At 47.2% G+C, this 22,999-nt stretch overlaps 6 protein-coding genes and 2 non-coding genes across 9 annotated transcripts; 5 read left to right on the forward strand and 3 right to left on the reverse strand.

The window, feature by feature from the left end:
- Positions 1–44: 44 nt before the first annotated feature.
- On the reverse strand, positions 45–4,802 carry LOC108046631 (prolyl 3-hydroxylase sudestada1). 2 transcript variants are annotated; one of them, XM_017126453.1, is made up of 7 exons: positions 4,667–4,802; positions 2,602–2,692; positions 2,405–2,544; positions 2,150–2,347; positions 1,432–1,626; positions 753–1,370; positions 45–412 (listed from the first exon to the last, which is right to left on the reverse strand). In XM_017126453.1, the coding sequence occupies exons 1-7, from the start codon at positions 4,719–4,721 to the stop codon at positions 99–101; spliced, it is 1,611 nt and encodes a 536-aa protein (XP_016981942.1). In that variant the 5' UTR covers positions 4,722–4,802; the 3' UTR covers positions 45–98. The 2 variants fall into 2 exon arrangements, with proteins under 2 accessions (XP_016981942.1, XP_016981943.1); XM_017126454.2 differs by lacking the exons at positions 45–412; positions 753–1,370; positions 1,432–1,626; ... (1 more) ...; positions 2,405–2,544; positions 2,602–2,692 and adding an exon at positions 2,798–4,472.
- Trnad-guc lies at positions 1,714–1,785 on the forward strand. The gene has a single exon. It is a non-coding gene; the product is annotated as a tRNA-Asp (tRNA).
- On the reverse strand, positions 1,935–2,006 carry Trnad-guc. The gene has a single exon. It is a non-coding gene; the product is annotated as a tRNA-Asp (tRNA).
- A 700-nt stretch (positions 4,803–5,502) lies between the features above and the next one.
- LOC108046658 (ankyrin repeat and sterile alpha motif domain-containing protein 1B) lies at positions 5,503–10,025 on the forward strand. The gene is made up of 9 exons (XM_017126496.2): positions 5,503–5,623; positions 5,971–6,104; positions 6,164–6,930; positions 7,442–7,565; positions 7,829–8,145; positions 8,424–9,211; positions 9,275–9,511; positions 9,568–9,699; positions 9,757–10,025. The coding sequence occupies exons 2-9, from the start codon at positions 6,001–6,003 to the stop codon at positions 9,856–9,858; spliced, it is 2,571 nt and encodes an 856-aa protein (XP_016981985.2). The 5' UTR covers positions 5,503–5,623; positions 5,971–6,000; the 3' UTR covers positions 9,859–10,025.
- Positions 10,026–10,415: 390 nt separating this feature from the next.
- On the forward strand, positions 10,416–13,306 carry LOC108046671. The gene is made up of 4 exons (XM_017126516.2): positions 10,416–10,547; positions 10,612–12,177; positions 12,234–12,314; positions 12,369–13,306. Exons 1-4 carry the CDS (start codon positions 10,532–10,534, stop codon positions 12,968–12,970), a joined length of 2,265 nt encoding a protein of 754 aa, XP_016982005.1. The 5' UTR covers positions 10,416–10,531; the 3' UTR covers positions 12,971–13,306.
- A 457-nt stretch (positions 13,307–13,763) lies between these two features.
- LOC108046682 (inactive non-canonical poly(A) RNA polymerase protein Trf4-2) lies at positions 13,764–15,431 on the forward strand. Its single transcript, XM_017126531.1, has one exon. It carries the CDS (start codon positions 13,926–13,928, stop codon positions 15,144–15,146), a length of 1,221 nt encoding a protein of 406 aa, XP_016982020.1. The 5' UTR covers positions 13,764–13,925; the 3' UTR covers positions 15,147–15,431.
- A 505-nt stretch (positions 15,432–15,936) lies between these two features.
- LOC108046623 (oligopeptidase A) lies at positions 15,937–18,822 on the forward strand. The gene is made up of 2 exons (XM_017126442.2): positions 15,937–16,164; positions 16,221–18,822. The coding sequence occupies exons 1-2, from the start codon at positions 16,061–16,063 to the stop codon at positions 18,313–18,315; spliced, it is 2,199 nt and encodes a 732-aa protein (XP_016981931.2). The 5' UTR covers positions 15,937–16,060; the 3' UTR covers positions 18,316–18,822.
- On the reverse strand, positions 18,773–22,121 carry LOC108046622 (oxysterol-binding protein 1). The gene is made up of 2 exons (XM_017126441.2): positions 20,159–22,121; positions 18,773–20,026 (listed from the first exon to the last, which is right to left on the reverse strand). Exons 1-2 carry the CDS (start codon positions 21,752–21,754, stop codon positions 19,277–19,279), a joined length of 2,346 nt encoding a protein of 781 aa, XP_016981930.1. The 5' UTR covers positions 21,755–22,121; the 3' UTR covers positions 18,773–19,276.
- Between the last annotated feature and the right edge of the window lie 878 nt (positions 22,122–22,999).

Consider the following 22,999-nt stretch of genomic DNA (forward strand, 5'->3'; position numbering starts at 1 on the left):
CTACATAAAACCAAAGTGAACCAATAATCGGAAACAGCAACAGCTTATTAAGAATGTATAGTTTTAATAGGAAGAGATGATATTTGGTTGCGGTTCGTTTACGATTGCTTCTCCTTCCGTCTGGCCTGCAGCACACTGCGCAACATGTTGAAGGAACTGAGCACGGGCACCATGATGGGCAGGAAGAGTGGAATGTAGATGGCGTACTTCTGTTCGTCGGGGAAGTACAGCTGGGCCAGCAGACTGGCATCGAAGAACCCCCGCTCCGAGGCCACAAAAGCCCGCTTGGCCATCATGGAGGCATCGGCCAGTCGGTGCTCCAGAAGAGCAGCCTTGGCGGCCAAGATGTCGGAATACGAATTTGTTATTGCGGCGCCCACCTCGTCGTCTATCACAATGTAGCTGATTTGATCTAAACGAGAGGTGGAAGAGAATATTATTATACGGTTTAAGTTGGTTATTAAACTCATCATGCAGTACAAACTTAATAAGACATAAACTTAATTAAAAGTTACTTTATTATCGGATCTTTTACGGAACAGTTAATTTATAGGCATGGAATAAGACAATTTATAGAGGCTAAACAAAATATATTACTTCTATACACTTACTTAAGTTGATATTTGTTTATACCGATGCAGATTTATATTCTAATTCTGGTTAATACAATCTCTTCTGACAAAAAAAATGTGCTATCAAAATTCCGCTTTTTCCTTAATTGTTTTTTTTTAATTTATGGATGGAAGACTTACCCAAAAGCTTTATGAGACTCTGGAGGGTGCTGCTCGCCGTGGCAATGTGGCGAATCGCGCTGCGCCGTAGGTAAGCTTCGTACTCCCAGCGACGAGGCTCGAGTTGCTCGATGTCCACCGCCTTGACGCCTTCCATCTGCAGCTCGCTGCTAATGTCGAGGAGCTTGTGCAGCTGGTCCAGCATCACCTGCATGTTGTCCGTGGTGCTCACGTGGTAGGGCACTGGCTGCTGATCGCTGACGGCCGCCAAACAGACATGTTCCGGCGGATTAGCTATGATGAAGCCGCCCCACGGCGGCGAAATAAAGGCATCCACGCCGTTCCGCGTCAGCCGCTGCCCCTTGCTGTTGTAGATGTGCAGCGGAGCCGTGTGGCAAGGTGGAATGTACACCACTAGATTGATTGCCGGCTTGTCGGTGGTGCTGGCGCTCAGGTTCTGGGCAATCGAGGTAAGTAAATGAGGCAGGGAGGATTCCTGCAGGGCATAGTGTCGCCCCAATTTGCTCTGATCGCGAACCTGCTTGAAATCTGCCTCGATGGACACCCGGTACTTCCACTGCGATCGCACAGTATAGTTGGATACGCCAGACACCTGCGCCAACCAGGGTTCAATATAAGCTGCAAGAAATGGTGATAAGCATGAGTAAAGGCTGACATTCTAAGATTCCTTAACGCTTACTTCTCACAGCCATGGCAATGTTCCACTGGGCGTGGGTAAGGCGAGGTTTCGGATTCAAGACGGAAACAATGACATCGTAGGCTGGTTGCGGCGCTTCCGACTTTGCTCCCATCCTCTCGTCTGTACTCAATATTTGATTTATGCGATACGTCTGCAGGATCTTAGCATTTAGCAGCTGGGCGATCTTGTTAGAAGCTAAAAAGGATTAAATACAATAGAGTTTATGCATAGAGTTGATAAAAGTTTTTATTTCCCATAAAAATTTTGTCTGTTTTTTCATATTCCTCGATAGTATAGTGGTTAGTATCCCCGCCTGTCACGCGGGAGACCGGGGTTCAATTCCCCGTCGGGGAGATAAGTTATCAAAATTTTTTTTTTTGTATTCCAAAAATATTTGTTATATTTATATAAATAATACACTATTTATTTCAATAATTCAATTCTTAAATATAAATATAACAAATATTTTTGAAATACAAAAATAAGAAAAAATTAAGACTTATCTCCCCGACGGGGAATTGAACCCCGGTCTCCCGCGTGACAGGCGGGGATACTAACCACTATACTATCGAGGACCTTGAGAATCTAAGATCAAATTTTCGATATTTTAGGACATTAAAGCATATATAAAACAAATATCATTAATATGCAGTGGTTTTCTTAGCAATGTTAAGCAACTATATTTATAGAATCTTCGATCAATATAGAATGTACTTACTTGTATCACTTCGCATTAGGGCCGATCGTTCGGTGGTCAGCAGCAGTTCCTCTTGCAGCTTCGGCCACTCGATAAACATAAAGTCGCCAACACTCTGGATATTCTCCTCCAGCAACAACTTCTCCAGAGCCGCCGGTGTATGAGCCTCCTGGGTCTTGGTTGTTGGGGACAGTTGCTTGAATTCCACAGTCCATATTTCTATAGATTAGTAAACTTAGTATTCAAAAATCCTTGACTGGAGATGCAGTTACCCACCGCTGTCGCTAAAGGCACTCTGAAGTTCCGCGATGAGCAACTGACCACGACTGGGCTGCTGTGTGTAGATGGCCACCTGCACAGCCGTTTTGATGGGGGTTTCACTCAGGCTCAGAATGGCCGACGAGGGCAAATTGACTCTGTGCATAAAATAATCCAAAATGATTGGAAAACGCCGCCAGACATCATTGACTCACCTATAAACAGTGGTGGTTCGCCACCACATTGGCACGCCAATTCCAATGATGACCACGATGAAGGCAACTGTGGCCCCGATTCGGAACTTATCTGTAAAGTCAAGGAAAAGTGTCTGATTAGATAAGTTTTTCGATTCTCAAGGTACGGTGCGGTTCTTGGCATTTATCCAGATCCAGCTTATAAATAAATAAAACATTTTTTTTGTGATTTGTATAAGTTTTATTATGTAAATTAGTTTCTGTACAGTAGAAAGGTATGAATGTTGATACTCCTTTAGAAGTAATTGTGCGCATGTTGTGAATTAAAGTCACATGCTACTCCTTGTAGCTGCAGGAAATAACAAAAACAGGACCCTTCTCCAGGGGCGTGTTGCGCGACACGTATTTGGTGAACTTGGTAGTGCCCTCGCATCGGTACACTATGTTTAGGGCGTTGTCCACCGGCGTTATGGTGAGCAGCACGGACTCGTCCTCCTCTTCTCCATCGTAGTCCGATCTTCTTCCATTCGGTGGTGCCTTTGCGGCGGGCATTTCGGAGTCGGGCGAGAGGTAAGTGATCACCGCTGCACCTTCCGCCGCGTTCAGGTAATAGACCAGGTCCAAAGTGTTCTCCTCGCTTGCCAGACCGTCGCCCAGCACTGTGTAGTTGCCGTGGGACCAGCGCTGCAGCTCCACGCTGCAGGTTGGGCTCTGGGCATCGGCGCCAGCCAAATCTAGGTCGGTGAAATCACGCAGCAAGTCGAACATCGCGTGGCAGCGAAACAGTTGCAGCAGTTCCAGTATGGTGCCTCGAGCCGTTGCCAAATCCAGAACCTCGTAGTTGTGCGCGTTAGCGGGTCCTTGTCTTCGCCACTTCAGAGTGTCCGAATCCGCCAGCAGCTGTGACCGGGCCAATTCAAACTTTTCTCGCTTGAAGAATTCGTACAAGCAGATTTCAGAGTTCTCTTCGATCCGCTTTTGAATGCTTCGGCGTGTGGCGCTCTTTAGATACACATTATTCAGGAAAAGGCCCAGCGGTGGCTTATTCATGATATCGGGCTGCAGGTAGTTCAGGCGAGGAAAAGCGCGCATGGAGTCGGCTACGAAGGCCTCGTTCGTTTCGCCGTGAAACCAGCCGTTGATGGTCAGACGCGGGTAGTCAAATGTGGTTACTTCGCCCACCTGGTGGAAGGAGCGCGAGCCCACCTTAAAGAAGGCGAACTGGTTGTCTTTGGGGGCGATCTTTCGCTGCACCGGGAACTGGGGGAAGCATTGGTCGTCGCTGCCGAAGATCTCCAGACAGCCTCCCTGCGACTCCGACCACTCCTCCGCTCCTTCCCAGGGCGAAAGGTAGTAGATGAAGGCTACCTGCCGGTCCTTCAGAAGGTCATCGTGCACGAGCAGATAGTCGCCGCAGGTGTACATGCTGCAGGAGGCGGACACGTAATCCAGTTTGAGGTTTGTCACCTTCTCCAGCCAGGGACGAACTTGTTTGCGGAGCACCTGCAGGAAGTTGGTCAGCAGCGGGCAAGTGGGCATGTTGGAGAGGTCGGAGCTCTGGTAAAATTCGTACAGGTCCATTTGCTTGCGCGACCACTGCACTTTCTGGATGATCTCGGCGACCAGCGCTTGGCTCTGACCCTGTTCTAACATGCCAGGGAGGAGGCAGATCTGGAAGGGATCTGCGAACACCTGCGCCCCGGTCTGATCCTCCTTGGTTCCTTGGTGCTTCTCGGCCGTCCAGGCCGTCTGAAGCCACTGTGTGAGTTTTGGCTGCTGGTAGGCCTCGTTAAGTAGCACTTCCTTTGCCTCAGGAGTCTCTCCTAACCGCAGGAGCTTCCTATGCGGTTCACCCACCTGGTCCTTAGCGTCCTCCTCCTCTGCGCGACCATCTGCAAGAGCAACGTAGTGAATGGGTTGGCATTAAGCGGGGAAAACAGGGGCATACCTTAAACTTTAATTTGGCTGTTTTAAACGCACACCAGAACTCACACACGCGTTATCAAGGGTAAAAGGCACCCGATGTGCCGGCACATCTCGCTTTTTCGTTTGGGATTTGGGCGGATTTCTCACTGTTTCCACTTACCTTCTTCCTTGTCTTTTCGCCTGGGCTTTACCGGACTGGAGCTCGTCGTTTCCATTGTTCTGTGGGTCTAAATTTCGGGAAAAAACGTGAATCTTTGCCAGAAAAAAAAAATTTGGCTTGTGCAGCTAGGGATGTGCAGTGGAAAGTATCGGTTGGGTCGTGCTAGTGGTGGCATATTAGCTAATTTAAGGCTGTATTGTCTAAAGTCTCCAATTTGTAATATTTATAACCAAAATTTGTGAAACACATATTTCTTCGGCTTAAATTTGCATGGTCACTATTATATCTTTTAATTTATTTTGATCGAAGCGTAGTAATAATAATTATATCGAAGGCTCGTTTTAAGCTCCAACCCAATCCTACAGAGCGTCACTACCCAATTCCCGCAGAGCGCCTTTCACCATCCATTTGGAGGGAATGGTCCATAAAGTCTTGCCGTGAAAATAATTTAGTCATATTTAGTAATAAAGTTAGTCCTAGTTAGTGCATTAACGTTCCTAACCTCCTGTTTCTATGTGGTTTTGCCGATGGTTTTTTATGCTAAAAGTTATTAGTTGGCCACCCCAAGAAACATGCCAAGCCAATTCAACTAGTACAACGAGCAATTTTCGTGCTATTTCTTTATATTTTGAAAGTCTGTATATTTTTACTGATCCAGATTTTGACTTCGTACCAGGGCAGTCATGAATATAAACACCAAACGTATGTATTTATGTATCGCCGACATCTCTTGTGTCCCGTGCCTTTTCGTGCTCTTGCCCAGTTAAATCACGCACGCATCCCTAGGTAATAATTAACTAACAATCGCAAGTTTTACAACACTAGTTCTAGCTAGATCGGCTCCACGTAAATAAAGTTTTGGTCTGCGGAACTTTAATGATTGCTTATCGCGGAGGCAAACAGGTGGATTGCTTATTTTATGGCAGTAAACCGTCAAAACGGACGTGGACATAGCCGGTAAATGGAAACTAAATTAGAAAATATAATTGGCGGGATTTAAATTCCAATTGGAACAGCCAAAGCCGTCGGATGACCTTGGAAGAGGCGGAGCAACTAGCCCGCCCTATAATAAACAAAAACACTTTCATGCGTTTCGCTGGAATGTTTATGTAGATTGTGTAAATAAATACGAGCAATAAGCGTGTGATAGTGTGTGTGTTAGGGCCAACAGCTGATTCCGCCACCTGATTTTTGGGGCTGCGGGTGGGACTTCTGTATTCTTACGATGATCTCATTTGTCTTGGAAACCGGAGCAAAAGCTAAAGCAATCTGACATGTGTTTTTTCGCTATGTGTTTCCTATAGCTACACAGACTTGGAGGAGTCGGATGAGCAATGGGCAAGGATCAACATTTGCTGGAGGCATCGCGAGGCGGCGACATCAAGACGGTAGACAAACTGCTGGATCACTCAAGCAAACGCCATGGGCCCTTGTCCAGGTGAGTCATCATATGCACCTGTTATACATATGTATATTAAACACCCCTTCTATTCCCAGCTTTCGGCGAAGTCCCAGCATTAATTGCCAGGACATGAATGGCTACACTTCGCTGCACCACGCTTGTCTAAATGGCCATGGTAACATTGTGCGGCTACTCCTGTCCCACAATGCCTTGCTGGATGTTCCCGATATACGCGGATCTACGCCCCTTTTCCTGGCCGCTTGGGCGGGGCACCAGGACATCGTCAAGATGCTGCTAATGCACACTCCCACGGGGGCCAATCCAAATGCTCAGACCATCGAAAACGAAACGCCGCTGCACTCGGGGGCCCAGCATGGTCACAACGCCGTGGTGGCCATATTGCTGTCCTACGGGGCAGATCCCGCCATACGCAACAATAGCTTTCAAACGGCCCTGGATTTAGCATCTCAATTTGGCCGTCTACAGGTGGTGCAGACCCTGCTACGCATTGATCCCGACCTGATATTGCCATACAAACGTTTTGAGGAGGACGAGGAGGAGCTTCTGGGCTGCTCGCCCATTAAACACATCTTCACCCATACCTGCTTGCACCTTGCCAGCCGAAATGGACATAAAAAGGTGGTGGAAACGCTGCTGGCGGCCGGCGTCGATGTCAACATACTCACCCATGCGGGAAGCGCCCTCCACGAGGCAGCCCTCTGCGGGAAAAAGTCCGTGGTGGTCACCCTGCTTAAGGCCGGGATCTACGTGCACGCTACCGATGGAAACGGGCGAACAGCCCTGGACATACTCTCCGACTATCCGCCTCATGTGACCTACGATATTGTGGCTGCCATCAACGGTGCGTATAAGTAGTTTCCCGGAGAAAGAGATGCAATAAAATGGCTTACTTGCTGCAATTATTTATCTTTTTTGATACCTGTAAAACATTTTACCAGTTCATATAAAACGTACAATAATAAAACACTAACATACTAATCAGTCCAAATTTTGTAAACAATTTACTTTCAAATTCCAATTTTAAAATATTTTTCCATATTCATGCGAAAGTCTTTTCACAAACTATGCTTAAGTTACTTAAAAGGTATATTTGTTATGTTTAAAGTATGCAGCAAATTGATCATATTTTCCTTTTTGCTTAACTAACATTAATTTAAATTAAATAAATTCAATAAATACTGTCTTAAAGCTTTCGAGACAGTAAGTGATAAAAAGAGTAACATGTTAAAAAGCCTTTGCTCCCCCATAAAAAATGTGGAAGGCGAACTTATGGAAAAGTTCCCCTAATTTAACCAAGATGACCCAAACTCTAATGGTGTTGTTAATCGTCTTCCTCCCACGATCTTTTGCAGAGTTCACCCAAGCGGCGAGGGAACAGCAGAAGCCTGTTGTTGTGGAGAACGGTACGCAGTCGCTGCCCAAGCGGCTGTACGAGAAGAACTCTCAGCGCCAGAAGCTGCCGCCCAGGCAGAGGAAGTAAGCCCAGCAACACCATGCTCTGCAATACTGAGACACACACCCACATCTTTGCTGACCCTAATTAACTTAGCCCGCAGCTCATGTCATTCGGAAAGCGCACTCATCCCCACTCGCACTCGTACCCACTCTCATGTCCACGCCCACTAGCCCTAGCACTCATCAGAATCAACTTCAGAATCGGTTGTGCGTCTCTTCAATTAACTGGTCTGGTCTCGTTTGGTCTCTTTTCCATAACCACCCACTCACCCCTCGCCATGTAGAAAGCAAGATCACCAAGCCAACGGACTTTCGCACTCTTTAAGCTCGCTGGACGTTTTCGGCAAGGCGCCGGAGAACTATCTGCAGATGAAGCCCATTGTGCAGCAGAAGTCCTGCGACGACATGAACTGTATTCGAGGGGATGGCACTGATGCATGGGCCAGCTACAAGCCGGTGTACAAGCAGCAAATGCTGCCAATCTTTCGGACCTTTAACGACGTCTCTAACGGATCGGTTCCCTCGCGATCGTATGAGTACATTAATATGCTGAGGAACGGATCTACCAGCGATGAGAACTCCGCTAGCACCAGAAGCAACAGTACGTAAAGTTTTTAAAAACACCTTTAGGAAACGCCAATTACCAACACCAGTAGGTGGTATACTACGCTAACTTAGAATGACTGATAATCATGAAATAGTATCATTGAAAGTAAAACAATCCATTCATTATTAATATGAAAATATTAATCGCCTTTTAATTTCAGAGAAGAAATAAGTTATTAACAAAGTCTATATTCACAGAAAAACAAAAGGAATATGACCTAAAATAGCTAGTGAGTCAATCAAATAAACATCTGGTTTTGTGCCCATTTACAGCTGTGGTGCGTCAACAAGCGGTGGCTTCGTATGTGGAGATGACGCTGCCATCGCCACCGGTTCCCAAACCACGCACTCGAATAAACGGCGAATACAACGACTATGCGAATCTGGTGCCAATAGAAGAAGGCAGCTGCGTGTTAGCCGTGGACAATAACAATAACAGCAAAAAATTGCGATCGGTTCGCCATTCACCCACGCCGGATTATCCGCCACCCACGGTCACGGAGGCGGAGCGCACGATCTTCAGCTTTATTCAGCCGGTGACGTTGCGCCAGAACGGCCTTCTGGAACCGGGGGAATCCCCGCGGACCACCACCTCGGTGAGCTCCGACCAGGTGGAGGAATACGTGGCCGACAATCCGTTCGCTGGACTGTTTAAGGGATCAACTCTGAACTTGTCCTCGGATGTGGTAGATGGAAAAGTTGGTTTGGATCGGGAGTTTCTCCGATCGCCCAGCATGGTGAGGTCTGCACACGCCCAAAATCACCGACGCAGCCTCTCCAGGCAGCGATTCTCGGCATTGGGAGAGGACTTCAGCGCCTCGCGGGTTTTGGCGGAGATCGATACCATTTTCAAGAACATCGGTCACGAATTGTCCGCAGTCGATCAGAAAGCTGAAGAGCTGTTAGACGAGCCAACATGTCTGCCTTTGGAGGATTCGCGGCAATCGTTGCACATACGGGATCCGGCAGAACTGCTTCTGGGCAGAAAACAGAGCGCCACCTCCAATTGGTGCCACTCTCCATACACCCTGATTTATGGTGAAATACGATATTCCCTGTTTGTGAGTATATTTTGGGATTACGCTTTTACAAGTTTATGTTTATAACTTACCTATTTATTCCAGTATCTTGGCTCGACTGTAATACGACAGCTACAGGGCACCCTGTCAACTCGCAAATCCATTCAGAAGCTGAAGATAGATGAGAACATGAAGTCGGCTGCGAGTGTCAGTGATTTCAGTTTGCTCGAGAACTGCACCTCATCCACAAAGTATCTGAAAGCTGCCAATCTCCAGACGCGTCTCAATGTGGACATTGCCGTTTCCTGCATCGGCGTTAAGTTCATAGATCATGAGAAAAAGGTTAATATATTGTTAATATATTTATTTACAAATACAGCATCTTTACTGTTTTTCAGACTGCCATTTGTTGCCATGATATCGAGAACATTAATTGCGTTTGCCAGGACTCGGAAGATTTGCGCTACTTTGCCTACATAACCAAGGAACGGGATCTGCACTATTGCCACGTCTTTATGGTGGATAGCTTGGTTTGTAATTTGTTGAATGGTAAAACCCATCGTAGGCTAATCATTCCTTGTCAACAGGAGCTGGCTAAGGAAATTATTCTTACACTGGGACAGGCCTTTGAAGTGGCCTATCAATTAGCTCTGAGCAGACAGGGCACTCCCCTGAACGAGATGTGCTAAGCCATTAAAGTGCCACAAGTGTTAATTATTTATTTTATTGCATTTCACATGTAAATGTATTTTTCATTTGCTAGTCCTTGATGCCATCTTGATGCTGGCTTCTCTTCACATAAGGCAGCTCACATGTTAAGTATTTTGAGTTTTTTAAATAAATTTATTACACAAAATTATATTGTTTCTTGATGTTTAAACAGACCGTGCAACAAAATAAATAGTTGATGTTACTGAAAAATTAATTTTACTAAATGTTAATTTTAAGTAAGCACACACTTGTAAGGCGGAGAAACCAGAAAACCAAAATGGTTGTTTAAACGAATTTCGGAATAATCTTATAGTAATAATAAAAAGTTCTTGTTGAGAATCGTTGGAAAGTTGATACACTGATCTATGGAAACAAACTTTAAAAATAAGAAATATTTTCAGACTGCTAAATTCGTATACCTACAAATTCAAAAAAAAAGCGTTACGGTTCCAATACCTTACAGCACTGACTCTTATCTAGTATTTTTTTGGAATATTCTGAAACACAGTTTAGTATATTGCCTAAGCGGGACCGTATTTTTTAAGAAACCAGCAGCGGTTACACCCTGCTTCAAAAAAAACGTACAGATTAAAAGAAATATCACTGGCATTTTGCGTCTATTTAATAGAAATCCGATAGATACAGCTACAAATGGACTCGAATATGGGTAAAATTAATATGAAGTGTACATACCTCCTGAAATCTAGCATGCTTACCACTTATTACTGCAGATAATCCACCAAACGATGTTAGCGTCGTCTTGGCGCCGAGTGCGCAGAAAAATAAGGACGCCAATCGGAATGGAGAAGTTTCAGCCGCTGCGGGCACTCCAGTGGCCAAAAAAACACGAGGAGCCTCCCTCAGGCTGATGAACGCCACCTCGGAGATGGAATCCCCAACTGGCACTACGGGCAATCCTCGCCCGACCGCCGAAACACCGCGACGCAGCTGCCGCAAAAGTGTACGTCCTACGATCGACTACGATGATATTATAGTGCGATCCGCCAAGAAGGTAATAGCCGAATCACTGGCTGCCGACCCTGAGGATGAGGAGCCCTCCACCCAAAAGTGGAGTGCTGCCGAGGTGGGCAGGAACTCGCGCAAGCGCAGCCGCAAGTCCAAGCGCATGACCACAAAGAAGAAGAAAATGGAACATGAGGTTCTAGAAGTGAGGGTCGAGGAAGAGCAGGAATTAGAGCAAGGAGTTCTGGAGGAAAAAGAGGAGGATAAACAGAAAACAGACCTGGAAGTTCCTCAGGATCAGGCAGATACTTTTAAAGTTGAAACAGACAATATAGAAAAAGTGGATAAGCCCCCATCGAAGAGGAAGTCCTCCAGGGCATCTAAAAACGTAACTAAATTCAAATGTATCGTTGCCAAGACGGATATAGATGAACTGGGCTTGTGTCCACTGGGTGCTGATAGCCAGGAAGTCGATGACACAGAGACTACAAAAACAGCTTCACAAGATAACGATGAAGATAAGGTAGTTAAAGATGAAAAAAAAGATGATAAAATCGAAGAAAAAGTTGAAAAATTCAACGTACTAGCTGGAAAGGATGAAGTTACAGAAAAGGCAGTCGAAGACAATGTCCACGAGGAAACTGTTCCGGAAGAAGAAATGCCTTCTCTGCTTATGGAAAATGATGATCTGGATGAACCAGACAAGTCGCCGCTCAACACTACATTCGACGCAGATGAGAAAAAAGATTTGGATGTAAGTGTTATTTTGGTTGTTGATCCCGTCAAGCAACCAGAAGATATCGATGCCAGCGTTATCATTGTTGACAGTCCCAATAAGCCAAGTGTTTGCGTTCCGAAACCCGAATTTGTTAAGAAGTCGGCAATTAAAGTTGTTCTTACCACAGAAAATGATCAGAACGAAACAATTTTGGATCTAGCCGATCTAGCTGTGCCAGAGGAGTTAAAAACCGAATTTGTTAAGAAGTCGGCAATTAAAGTTGTTCTTACCACAGAAAATGATCAGAATGAAACAATTTTGGATCTAGCCGATCTAGCTGTGCCGGAGGAGTTAAAACCCAAGAAACCGAAGGGCTTTCGATTCCCGACGCCCTATAAGCAAAAACCGGTGCTTATGTTTTCGGACAAATCAGATAAATTTGACCAAACATTTAAAGGTCTCAACAAGGAAGAAGGTCCGAAGTACGAACGCAAACGTTCCAAGTCGGCCAACGATTGGAATGATAACATGTCGTGCTCTGTAACCTTTCAGAGGTCCGTTGAGATTGCCAATGTCGAGGACATTGATAAGCGCTGGAAGGGACTTCAGAAAACTAGTGAGTTCTTTATAGTTTATAGGAATGAAGAGTCCTTTCTCAACTCACGTTTTCAGATGTTAATCTCCGCCGTAGGCGCTCAAAGTCGTTGGATGAGAGCCGCTGCAAAGTGAGCAGAATTCCGAAGCCCAGTAGAGGTACACAATCCAAAATATAAAAGTTCTCAGTAATTCAATTTGTTTCTCCTTCAGGAATTATACAGCTGACCAGAACCATTACACCCAGCAAGGTCAACAAGCGCACCAAGATGCCCAATTTTGCGGCCATGCACGAGAAGCAGTTCGCCAAGATGGAAAGCCTGCTGGATCACGTCGAACGGAAGGCAGAACGCGCCAAGGTGCTAACCAATTCAGTGCAGAAGCAACTACCGGGATCGACGGTCAAGAAACCACCACAGGGTCACACTTCTGAAGAAGATCGCCCTCGTCCGAAAGCGCTAAAACAGATCGACATGTCCGCCAATAGAACCATCGTAAAGGATCATATTGCCGAAAAGCTTAACACATCCCGTTTGCCCTTGAAGACCACCGCTCCCGCCCTAAATGTAGCCCCGAAACCAGCTTTTAATCTGTCCACCTCCACGGTGAAGACATTCAACGCCACGTTTACAGGCAGGCCGGCGGAATCTCAGGATAACAAGTTGGCGGAGCGACGCCAGCGGCGTATTGAAATGTTCAAGGGCAGGACAACAACAAAAGCCCAAAACGAAAAGGGAAACTTTATCCGAGGAGTACGCCTGAATAGACGATTTGAGCTCCAGATGCAACACCGTCGACACTTGGAGGAAGATTAGTTTCTTACGTTTGGTCGTTATTTCTTTATTTACTTAATCCTCTATTTGCTTTAATATGTTTTGATGGTATTTGTCAAAAAGGAAATTGTATTCTTGTTTTCCTTTGTCATATTTTGTACTCAAAAAAAAATTATTTTTATTTTAACCTTACATACACAAAATGATTCGTTTTTTAATTCGATGTTATTGCTTTTACAGAATTTGCTCAAAATTAAATTCGAAATTGATTGAAAAACAATATATATCCGGAATTACATTTACACTGTTCTCAGAATTTAAGATATTTGTCCACAAAAAAATTAATAAATACATTATTTTTATATGCTATAGGTTAAATGCTTATCTAAACTGTAAATAACTGTAATAACTTACAACTATTTCGAATACAAATTCCAGTCCGGCAGCGGTAAACTTCCAACACCACCTTTTCTCCTACGACTCTGGATTACAGAAATTAAGATGGCCGACAAGTTAATTTAAATTGTTTCGCGCCAAAAGAACCATCGGCTAAATTTCTAGGACTAACTGGGAAATATTTTGCATGGCAGAACTTTCTTAACGCACCTGGAGTAGACTTTACAACATTAAATGCATTGAAAAAATGGCTTGAAAAACTAATTTATTAGTTTGTGCCCAAGCTAGTGCCTCTTCCAACAATGGTCGTGTTGAATATTTTGACGCAGCAGGCATGGAAGCTCATTTCCAATCCCTTCCATTATTTGACAACTCTTTTTTCGAAGAACAGACAATTACACGTTCTTTTGTTCATTTTTTTACATTTGTGTTATTTTTTGTATTATAAATTGATAAAACTTAAACGTGACTACTACGTTTTTGTATATCAATCGAGATCAGTTGGCATCTCTGGCCGAATAACGGCGCTATTCGCGGATTCCATTCTTCTATCTTTTTCGCACTTCCTTTTTCGTCTCAAAACAAGTAGCGTACCCGTAATATGTGTGACGCAGCGAATTCAGCGAAGCCGTGGCAGCTTTCCGGTGTGTACGGCAATGGGATTCCGGCGCTGTGCCTGCTGCACCAGGAGATCGAGCAGTTCTACAGCTATATCCAGTCCACGCCCACGGAGTTCTATTTCAGGGCAGAGGCGGTGCGTCGCATCGAGGACGTTGTGCTTGCTATCTGGCCGGGCGCATGCGTGGAGGTCTTCGGCTCCTTCCGCACGGGGCTGAACCTGCCGGACTCGGACATCGACCTGGTTGTACACTATGGCCACTATTGGAACCCCGGAACCCCGTTGCACGAGCTTGAAAGCGAACTGGTGGCCCGCGGGGTCCCGGAGCCGGACACCGTGTGTGTCCTGGACAAGGCCTCCGTGCCGGTGGTCAAGTTTACTGAACGGGTCTCCCGGATCAAGTTCGATGTGACCTTCAATGCCGCCGCTTCCGGTGTCCAGGCCGCCGAGCTGATCAAGGAGTTCATCCGCCAGTTCCCCGAGCTGCCAAAGCTGGTAATGGTGCTCAAGCAGTTCCTCAGCCTCCAGGGACTAAACGAGGTCTACAGTTCCGGCGGAGTCTCCTCCTACGCCCTCACCCTCATGGTCATCAGCTTTTTGCAGCAGCAGGCGCGCAACAACAAGCGCTATACCAGCAACAACAAACTGGGTCTGCTGCTTTTACAGTTCCTGGACTACTATGGCCGCAAGTTCGACTTCTTCAAGTACGGAATCTCCGTGCTCGGAAACGGCGGTTGCGTAGAGAAAGAAAGATTGCGCTCCGCGCTGGGCGAGAACAACTGGCAGTCGGTACTCAGCATCGAGGATCCCGTGACGCCGGCCAACGACATCGGAAGAAGCTCCTTCGCGGCGCTGCATGTGATTCAGGGATTCGAGGCCGCCTTCTTAAAGCTTTCCAAGCTGGTGGACTCCGATTCGGCCAAGATCGTGGGCCCCATCCTGGCCAGTATTGTAGAGGTACCGCAGTCCATAGTCAACTACCGTGCGTGGGTGCACTACAACTTCCAGCACTTGTTGGGACCGGAATCATCTGCTCCCAATCCGAATGGTCATAGTCAGTCGGGGATCCCGAGCTCTTCCGTTTCCGCATCCGAGGACGAGCGCTCGGATGGCCAGCTGACTGTCCGGAACGGATTCCGCCGCTGCGGGGATGGTCCACCACAGAAATTAGACTTAGACCTAGCAAACCTTAAGTTGAATTAAGTATTTTTACGTTATGCTACTGGTGATTTTACTTTTATAAACTAATTATCATATTTTATTTGCATACTATTATGCTCGGCATATGAAAACTAAAAACAGCAATTACTTATTTTATTATTAACAATTTATGTGTAATTAAAAAAGGGAAAAATGTTTTCGAATGTAGTTCATTTAATTGACTAAACATACTGTAAAAGAAAATCCCAAAAAATGTAAAGCCTAATTGTACTTGTGACATATCTTAAATTAAATAAACATAAGACCCTTGTCGAACATACATATATACGCATAGCTGTGTGGTTATTGCATTAAAATAAATTTAATTATTATGAGTTAAAAGTGCAATTTATAATATGTATGTTATATACGTATTTCCCGCGCTAAATTATTTGTCAACTGCAAATTGGTATAATAACAGACATTCGCAAAAACAGTATTCAATACTGGCAACTAAAATGTTATACATTTTTAAACTAGATTAACCCAATGATTTATTTAAACTAAACTCAATCCATGGACTCAAATGTTTGAATTTTGTAAATTAAATCTAATCTTTGAGCAATAGTATGTTATTTTATATACACACTTCTTCAGAATTAAATCGCTGCCTTGTTTGGATATCCAGTTGTTTAGATAGGTTTAATTATATTGTGAATTGGATGTCCTTATTGGAATAAATGAAATCCTCAAATAATAACTCACGGTTTAGGGAAGCCAGTGACTTTTGAAACTGTGACTTTCGCATCTCTGGTGACTTTTCTGACGAGGTTGGCAGCCCTGGCCGCTGTCACTTGCTTTTTGGTCCAGGCGTGTTGTGGTTGTGTAAACGCCGCTGGCCTTCTTTTCTGAATCCAAAATTCCGGTGAACTGTTACCGGAATTGTACATATCTGGATCTACGACTGCCTCTAGGACATGCTGAACCTTCTGCGACGGCGTCCGGCGTCAGTGCCCCTCATCCGGGCCGCGTTTAGCGCTCCTTTGCACACAGCTGAAAGCCGACCAGGTTACATAGTGCTGTAAGAAATTGCAGTCATCCGCAGCCGGAGACACTAATCAAATTCGTATGTTACAGAGTTCCGGAAATTGGCGAGGAGGGTCCGCTGGGCGAGGGCGTGCTCAAACCCGACGGACTGCCCGCCTTCAGTGACATCACCATCGAAATGTGCCTGGGCGCCATTGGCCAACAGGCGTCGGCGGTCGAGAACTCTGTGAAAGCGCTGGAGAGTGACCTGCAGAATGGCAAGCAGCTGGATGCAGGCGGCATCTTCCGGGAGCTGGACACTGTCACAGGGCCTCTGGAAACGACATGGGGTGTGGCCAAAGCACTGTACCTGGGTAATTCCACGCTGATTCCCACCAAATCTTACATGAACATCCACGAGCGGGCGCGTAATGCCCGGGCGGCAAAGTTCTGCAACCGTACGGTGTACAAGGCTCTCCAGGATGGATCCGCCGAATCCGGGCCGGACGAACAGCGCCTGCGGCAGAAATTCCTGCTGGAAGGCAAGCTTAACGGGCTCACCCTAGACAAAGATAAGCAGGACGGGCTGAAGGAGCTGCTGACCCATTTGGGTCGCGAAAGGGCTAACTTTAAAAACAAGGTCAACATGGCTGTACACTCGTTCGGTCAAGTGATTACCGACTTCAACCTCGTAAGGGATTTCCCGCCTCCTCTTCTAGAGGCAACGGCACGTGATCCCGGCCAGCCGCTGGAAGGTCCCTGGAAGATTACGCTCCAGCCTCAAGTGGTCGACGGTTTTCTAAAGCACTGCCCTGAACGACTGCAGCGCTGGAACGTTTGGCGGGCCAGCGTTCTAAAGGCTTCCTCGCAGCAGGAAAAATCGCTGGAGAACAGCACGCACTTAGAAAAGATTCGCGGATTACGCAAGCGACAGGCGAATCTTTTAGGCTACGCCAACTTTGCGGACATGTCCATGCAGACAAAGATGGTGGGGAGCGTGGACAACCTGAAGCAGATTTTTGCCAAGCTACTGAAGTTCGCCGGCCCTGCCCAAAGTGTCGAGCTGGATAAGCTGCAGAGATTCGCTCAGGACAGTGGCTGTGACTACAAACTGGAGGCATACGACGTCGCCTACTGGCGTCGCAAGCAGCTGATGGCGGAGCACGGTCTGCAGGAGCAGAAGCTTAGCGAGTTCTTTCCTCTGCCCCGTGTAATATCTGGAATGTTTGCGCTAAGCGAGAATCTCTTCGGCATCCAGATAGTGGAGCAGCCAAATGCGGAAGTGTGGCATCCTGCCGTGAAGTTCTACGATGTGTTCGATGCTGATTCGAGTAATAGTTCCACTCCGGTGGGCGGCTTCTACGTTGACTGCTACTCCAAGGAGCACAAGTTCGGCAGGAACAACGGCTGGATGGTGGGCATACGGAATAGCAATAGATCCGCTGGTTTGACGCCCCTCTGTGCACTGATCTTCAACTTTTCGGAGCCGCTGAGAAGTTCAGCGGATGGTAGACCCCCACTCCTGGGCTACGATGATTTGCAAATGCTGTTTAAGACTTTCGGAAGCGGACTGCAGCACCTGCTCACACAGGCGGGCTATAGTGACTTGGCGGGACTCTCGAACATTGAGTGGGATGCCTCGCAGGTGTCCGGTCATGTGATGAGTAACTTCCTGGACGACCCCACTGTGATCAGAAGCCTGTCCGGGCATTTTAGCAGCGGCGAGCCTTTAGAAGCTGAGCTTTCCCAAAAGATGCGACTGTTAAAGACCCAGCTGGCCGGGTATAATCTCTGCCAAGACTTGTACTTGGCGGATCTTGACGTGGAGCTGCACCGCTCGAATGCCTTCTGGCTGGAGATTGTGCGCAAGCTATGGCCCGTATATCACAGCATGCCGCTGGACAAGAAGGACGCGCACCCTTGCTCCCTCACGGACATTTTTGCCGGAGATTGGGCGGCCGCCCAGTTTAGCCATCTGTACTCCCGCCTTATAGCCGCCGACATATCGAGCAGCTTTGCAGAGCAGCGAAGCGAGAAGAACTACGCGGAGGTTGGCCGGCGCTACAAGCAGACTTTCCTCAGCTCCGGCGGATCCGTTCCCACGGCGGAAGTATTCCGCCGCTTCCAGGGTCGCGATCCCTCAGGCGAGGCTCTCCTCAAGTCCTTGGATATATTCGAGCTCTCCCAAACCACGGACAGCAATTAAGGGTCATGCCCTGAACCGCAAAAACATTATCTTCTGTGTGTAGTCAACTGATAAGCCTGATCGATGGGAGTGGTCGACTCATTTGGCACTAATTCTTAGGGGAAAGTAATCGTTGGAGTATTTGAAACACTTTTACTATAGGTTTTAAAATATATTTTGTTAAATAATGTTAAAAGGTAAAAAAATACATGTACTTATTTAAAGTATATTTAAATTTAATTTTGTTCAATGGCTTTAATAATGTACAATGTTATATATAGCATATTTACAATGCCAAACTATTTGCAAAAGAATTTTTTACTTTCCCCCTAAGATTATTTAGTCGTCAGGTCGATCTAGCCAGTGGCAGTCGGATTATGTGATAGCGATCGCGTGAGTCAGGCGGGATCTTATCGCAGGTGTGCAGGTGGTGTCGACAGCCGGCATCGTTTAACCACCCAGATAAAACACAAAATTGTTGCTTTATTTAAATAATACTTTAATAATAAATTGCATAAATTTATAACATTTAACATATTCTCTGGCTCCTCCCTCGGCATTCGATTCGGTTCGATATATATATATACACAACAAAGGCGAAACATGTATTCTGCGGAAAGGAAAATACATCTAGTGGTTTAAAGGGGTAAACCGGAATAAGAGCTTCTACTTGTCTAGCCCTCGTTTAGAAAGCTACCAGAAAATGAGGAACCGAAAGTCAGAAAAGAAATAATCAAAGTAAATTTCGATGCAAGGGCACGGATCGAACTTGGTTAGTTTACAGGAATTAATTTATATATATGCACTAGATTGAAGTGTGGTACTACTTTATGCGTGTGTGCTGCTCCGCAATCCGACGGAGCGTGTCCCGCTGTGGTGTATGGGCTGTGTGCAGTGGAGTGGAGGCTGCAATCTTGAAATCTTTAGAATATTCGCTAAGGCTGCTCTGTGTGGTAGTGGCTGCAGTTTTTCCCGTTGCTGCTTAGTAGATCTCCGGGCAGCCTTCGAAGTTCTGCGCCGCCTTGGCCTCCCAGTAGGTGTTCTTGAACACGTGCACATATTCCTCGCTGCCCTCCTCCTTTTCGCGCTTGAACCACATGGGCTCGTAGGCCGGATACGGTCTACCCTCCGCTGCAGCCTCCTCTGCCTCGTTCTCCCTCCGCCGACGCTCTGTACGTTGCTTGTCTTCCAGGCGCAGCTTCTCTTTGTTCGACTCGTCCCAGTTACCCTGTTCCATTAGCCGTTGGTCGGGACGACGGCGTGAATCCGTCGGTGCCACGCCCTCCTCCTCTTCGTTGAGCTGGCAGGCTAGCGTGGTGAAGTTGTAGAACTTCTCCGACTCTGGCGGAGCAGGCCGACGGCGCCAGGCAAGCTTGAACTCGCCCGTGGTGTACGTGGGACTGCTTGGCGAACCCGTAGTTTTCAGCACTGGTGCGATCTCGATCTTCATGTCCCAGGTACCGCGCACCACCCACTTCACCTCGTTGTCCTTGTTCATCACCACGCCCTTAACGCTCCGCTGCACTTCGCGGCTGAAGTAAGAGTAGGGGATAAAGTTCAGGACGCACTTGTGCCCCTCGGCCGCCTGCGATCCCAGTATTTCCATTTCGCCATGCTGGTCCACCCACAGTTTGCCCACAATGATGTTGTTCACCGTGGTGGTCACCTTGCGCCAGGAATAACGCCTGCCGCTGTTTAGAAATTGCACATAGACCCCGCCTAGCGGATTAATCTGCGGAAAAAACAGTTGGTTAATGGAGGAAGCTATCTCTGAAGAAAGCATCCCGGTTCTCAGAATTACTTGTCTAGTACGAAAAACCTGCTACATTTTTTAAACTACTGTCAGGTCCCGAACAATACTCACTTGAACGTACTTGCCGCGGAACTTGCTGGTCATGGAGAACTCCTGCCAGCACATCCAGTTCTTGCTCTCGCAGTGGAGCGCCGCCACCGGCGGATGGTGGGAGACCTGCTCGGCTAAGCACCGCCAGCCGTAGTCGTCCATGCGGTCGCACTCGTAGGTCTCGCCCAGCAGCGGATTGAAGGGTTTGCCGGTGCGATTCGTGGTCGTGGCGTAGGCGGACACGGTAAAGGCAGCAAGGTAGGCCAGCTGCTCGCACTCATCCTGACAGGTGGCCGCGTAGTCGAGGATCTCTGTATACTCGTAGTCCTCCACCAGGCGCTGCAGCATCGACAGCGGCTCGTTGAAATTGATGGGCATGGGGATCTTGGAGAGATCCTTGCCGATGCAGTTCTTCATGATGCCCCACAGACTGATGGGGTGGTTCGGTTTGTCCGGCACTCGGTCGCGCCGCTTCTTCATAAGATCCGGGTTCCAGTTGCGTCCGTAGATGGAGTCGGTGCTCTGCTTGGCCGGCACCGCCTTGTCCACGTCGTCGTCATCCGCCTGCGCGCCGGAGGTCACCCGCGGCGCACTCACAAGGCACACCTGCTGCACAGTTTGCACTGTGCGCTTCTGCTCGTCGCTCTCGGATGAGCTGCCCTCCTGGTGTCCCTCTGCCTGCTCCTCGCTACTGCTGCGTCGTGTGTTCATCTTCAGAATGAAAGTACCCCGATCGGGCGATTCGGCGGAGCGACCTGGACCAGTGTAGCCGTGTTCCTCAGCGTCGAAAAACTCTACCTCGTCGTCGGAGGTCACCAGAGAGCTGGACGTGGCGTTGCCCGAGCTGGAAGGGACCGGTTTGTTTTGACGCACCAGGATGGCAGCCTGCTCCATTTGCGACTGCTGCTTGGCCATCTGCTCGATGATCTCCTCCAGCCGCTGGCGCTGCTCGCGCTCATGGTGAAGCATCTTGGACCACTTGTGGCCCTGGGCCTCCGCCGATTGCAGGTAATCGTTGCCAGCGTTTATCATCGCATTCGAGGTGATCCGGAAGAGGGTGGCCCGCTCGTTGACGATCTTGGTGCGGCTTGCGAGCGACTCCTCCTCGTTCGTCTCCAGATCGTTAAGGGCCCGTTGCAGCGCGGCGCCGTGCTTGGTGATGAGGTCGTAGCAGGTGCGCATGTTCTCCAGCCGGTCAGTGAAATCGCGAACCACCGAACTGATCTCCTGGCTGGGCACCACATGGGCCGTCTCCGTCTCCTCCTCCTCCTCGCACTCCATGACCCGAATGGCCTTGGCCTTGGCCAGCTCCAAGGCGGTGACCCACGACTGGCGCTCCACCTCGGTGCCGGCCTTGATGTGGAAGGTCTGGGTGCCGCCGTTCGAGATAACGAACGTACACGAGTCCACCGTGTGGATAAGAGCCCCGTGTAGCGAGATGGTGCCCCGGCACGTGTGGTTGATCTCCGACTGGTTGCGGTAGTAGCTCAAAACACCCTTTGAGAGGACGAACCACCTGCGCTGGTAGCCCTTGATGTAGTTGGTCCACTTTAGCAGCCAGCCCTTCATCTGCGGCAGGGCCTTCTCGGCCAGCGCGTTGCCAGCGGCGTCCGTCATGGCGCCCGGTTCCGGATGGAGCAGCTCCTCCGGCCGGATGGATCACCTGCTGCGAGATTCCGAATAGCGCCACGTACGATGACTGGCGATAGGTTGGTTCCGCGTTCCGCAACTCCGACCCGAAAATCGAATGCGATATTGGTTATTGGACGGCGACTGCTGATTGCTGCTGGCCAGTTGCTAGCATCGCACGGTGGGGACTTGGCCTCCGGATCACCGCCGAGATTCCGATTACTTTTCGGTCGCGAGTCTGCCTCGCGGTCACTGCGAATTTCGTGTAGTTTTGCTTCTAATTTTCCTGCAGAAAATAAAGAAACTGTGGAAGTAGAGTGCGCGTCTGTGTGCGTGTGTGTCCCGTGTGTGTGTGTGTGTGTGTGTTGGCTGGGTGCAGATGTGTGCGTGTGTCATAGAGCTGGAAGAAAAATCGATTAATCGATACTTTCAATTTTCTTTAAACATCGATTTCAAATTTACAAATGGTTTATTTTTAATTTAAGTCAGCAAATTTTAAATAATTAATTTATGAATAATTAAATAAATATTTCAGTCTCGGCAATTCTGATAACCGTGGTGGTCCTAACAGCGATTGTGTTCTTGCCAACATTATCTCTCGTTTTTTGTATTCCTAATGCATTCAGGTTGCCGAGCAAAATATAGGAAATCAAATCACATACTACCGTAAACTGGTAAGTAAAATTGTTTAAAAACATTAAATTTCAGAGCAGTAAATGTGAATCGTTCTAATTTTCCGCGAACCCGATTTCTAAGTGCACCAGACTTTCAGTTGAGAGACGGGATCAATTTCTCAAACCGTTCACAAGTTATTTATAATTATTTAAATTATAGTCAATACTTATTAGATTGTTGTTGAACTTCATAGCGATGGTGTCGTCTATATGTCGTGCTTGCCTGGGGCCTTCAGAAAACATGGTCAATATTTTTAAGAGGACGCAGGGACCAAGAGTTTCCATTGCGAATATTATTTCTGAATGCATTGGACTTACAATTAAAAGAGGTGATCAATATCCAGACGCCGTTTGTCCTTCCTGCCTGCAGGATGCGAAAAATGCTTTCGAAATAAAGCAAATCTTCAGCAACACTTAAAATACCATGGAGAACGACCGTTCTTCGTGTTATAATATATATGTAATCTTTCCATTTAGACACTTGTTAATATTATATATTATATTAACTAAGAAGGTGGTGAATAAGTTATCCAAGTTAAGCAAAAAGGAGTCCAAGAGT

The sequence above is a fragment of the Drosophila rhopaloa genome, unplaced genomic scaffold (assembly GCF_018152115.1).
Source record: "Drosophila rhopaloa isolate 14029-0021.01 unplaced genomic scaffold, ASM1815211v1 contig_167, whole genome shotgun sequence".
NCBI classification, from domain to species: Eukaryota; Metazoa; Arthropoda; class Insecta; order Diptera; family Drosophilidae; genus Drosophila; species Drosophila rhopaloa.

What these genes read in the sequence shown, in the direction of transcription:
- LOC108046631 (XM_017126453.1), bottom strand. Translation starts at nt 4,721, where the DNA reads ATGGAAACGACGAGCTCCAGTCCGGTAAAGCCCAGGCGAAAAGACAAG. An exon ending in CGAACCACCACTGTTTATAG is followed by an intron (nt 2,545 to 2,601) that starts GTGAGTCAATGA and finishes TTTTATGCACAG; the next exon opens with AGTCAATTTGCCCTCGTCGG. An exon ending in CCTAATGCGAAGTGATACAA is followed by an intron (nt 1,627 to 2,149) that starts GTAAGTACATTC and finishes AATCCTTTTTAG; the next exon opens with CTTCTAACAAGATCGCCCAG.
- LOC108046671 (XM_017126516.2), top strand. An exon ending in GAAGGGACTTCAGAAAACTA is followed by an intron (nt 12,178 to 12,233) that starts GTGAGTTCTTTA and finishes TCACGTTTTCAG; the next exon opens with ATGTTAATCTCCGCCGTAGG. An exon ending in AATTCCGAAGCCCAGTAGAG is followed by an intron (nt 12,315 to 12,368) that starts GTACACAATCCA and finishes TTTCTCCTTCAG; the next exon opens with GAATTATACAGCTGACCAGA.
- LOC108046623 (XM_017126442.2), top strand. Translation starts at nt 16,061, where the DNA reads ATGCTGAACCTTCTGCGACGGCGTCCGGCGTCAGTGCCCCTCATCCGG. An exon ending in CGACCAGGTTACATAGTGCT is followed by an intron (nt 16,165 to 16,220) that starts GTAAGAAATTGC and finishes CGTATGTTACAG; the next exon opens with AGTTCCGGAAATTGGCGAGG.
- LOC108046622 (XM_017126441.2), bottom strand. Translation starts at nt 21,754, where the DNA reads ATGACGGACGCCGCTGGCAACGCGCTGGCCGAGAAGGCCCTGCCGCAG. An exon ending in TCCGCGGCAAGTACGTTCAA is followed by an intron (nt 20,027 to 20,158) that starts GTGAGTATTGTT and finishes TTTTTTCCGCAG; the next exon opens with ATTAATCCGCTAGGCGGGGT.
- LOC108046682 (XM_017126531.1), top strand. Translation starts at nt 13,926, where the DNA reads ATGTGTGACGCAGCGAATTCAGCGAAGCCGTGGCAGCTTTCCGGTGTG.
- LOC108046658 (XM_017126496.2), top strand. Translation starts at nt 6,001, where the DNA reads ATGGGCAAGGATCAACATTTGCTGGAGGCATCGCGAGGCGGCGACATC. An exon ending in TATTGTGGCTGCCATCAACG is followed by an intron (nt 6,931 to 7,441) that starts GTGCGTATAAGT and finishes GATCTTTTGCAG; the next exon opens with AGTTCACCCAAGCGGCGAGG. An exon ending in CTGCCGCCCAGGCAGAGGAA is followed by an intron (nt 7,566 to 7,828) that starts GTAAGCCCAGCA and finishes CTCGCCATGTAG; the next exon opens with AAAGCAAGATCACCAAGCCA.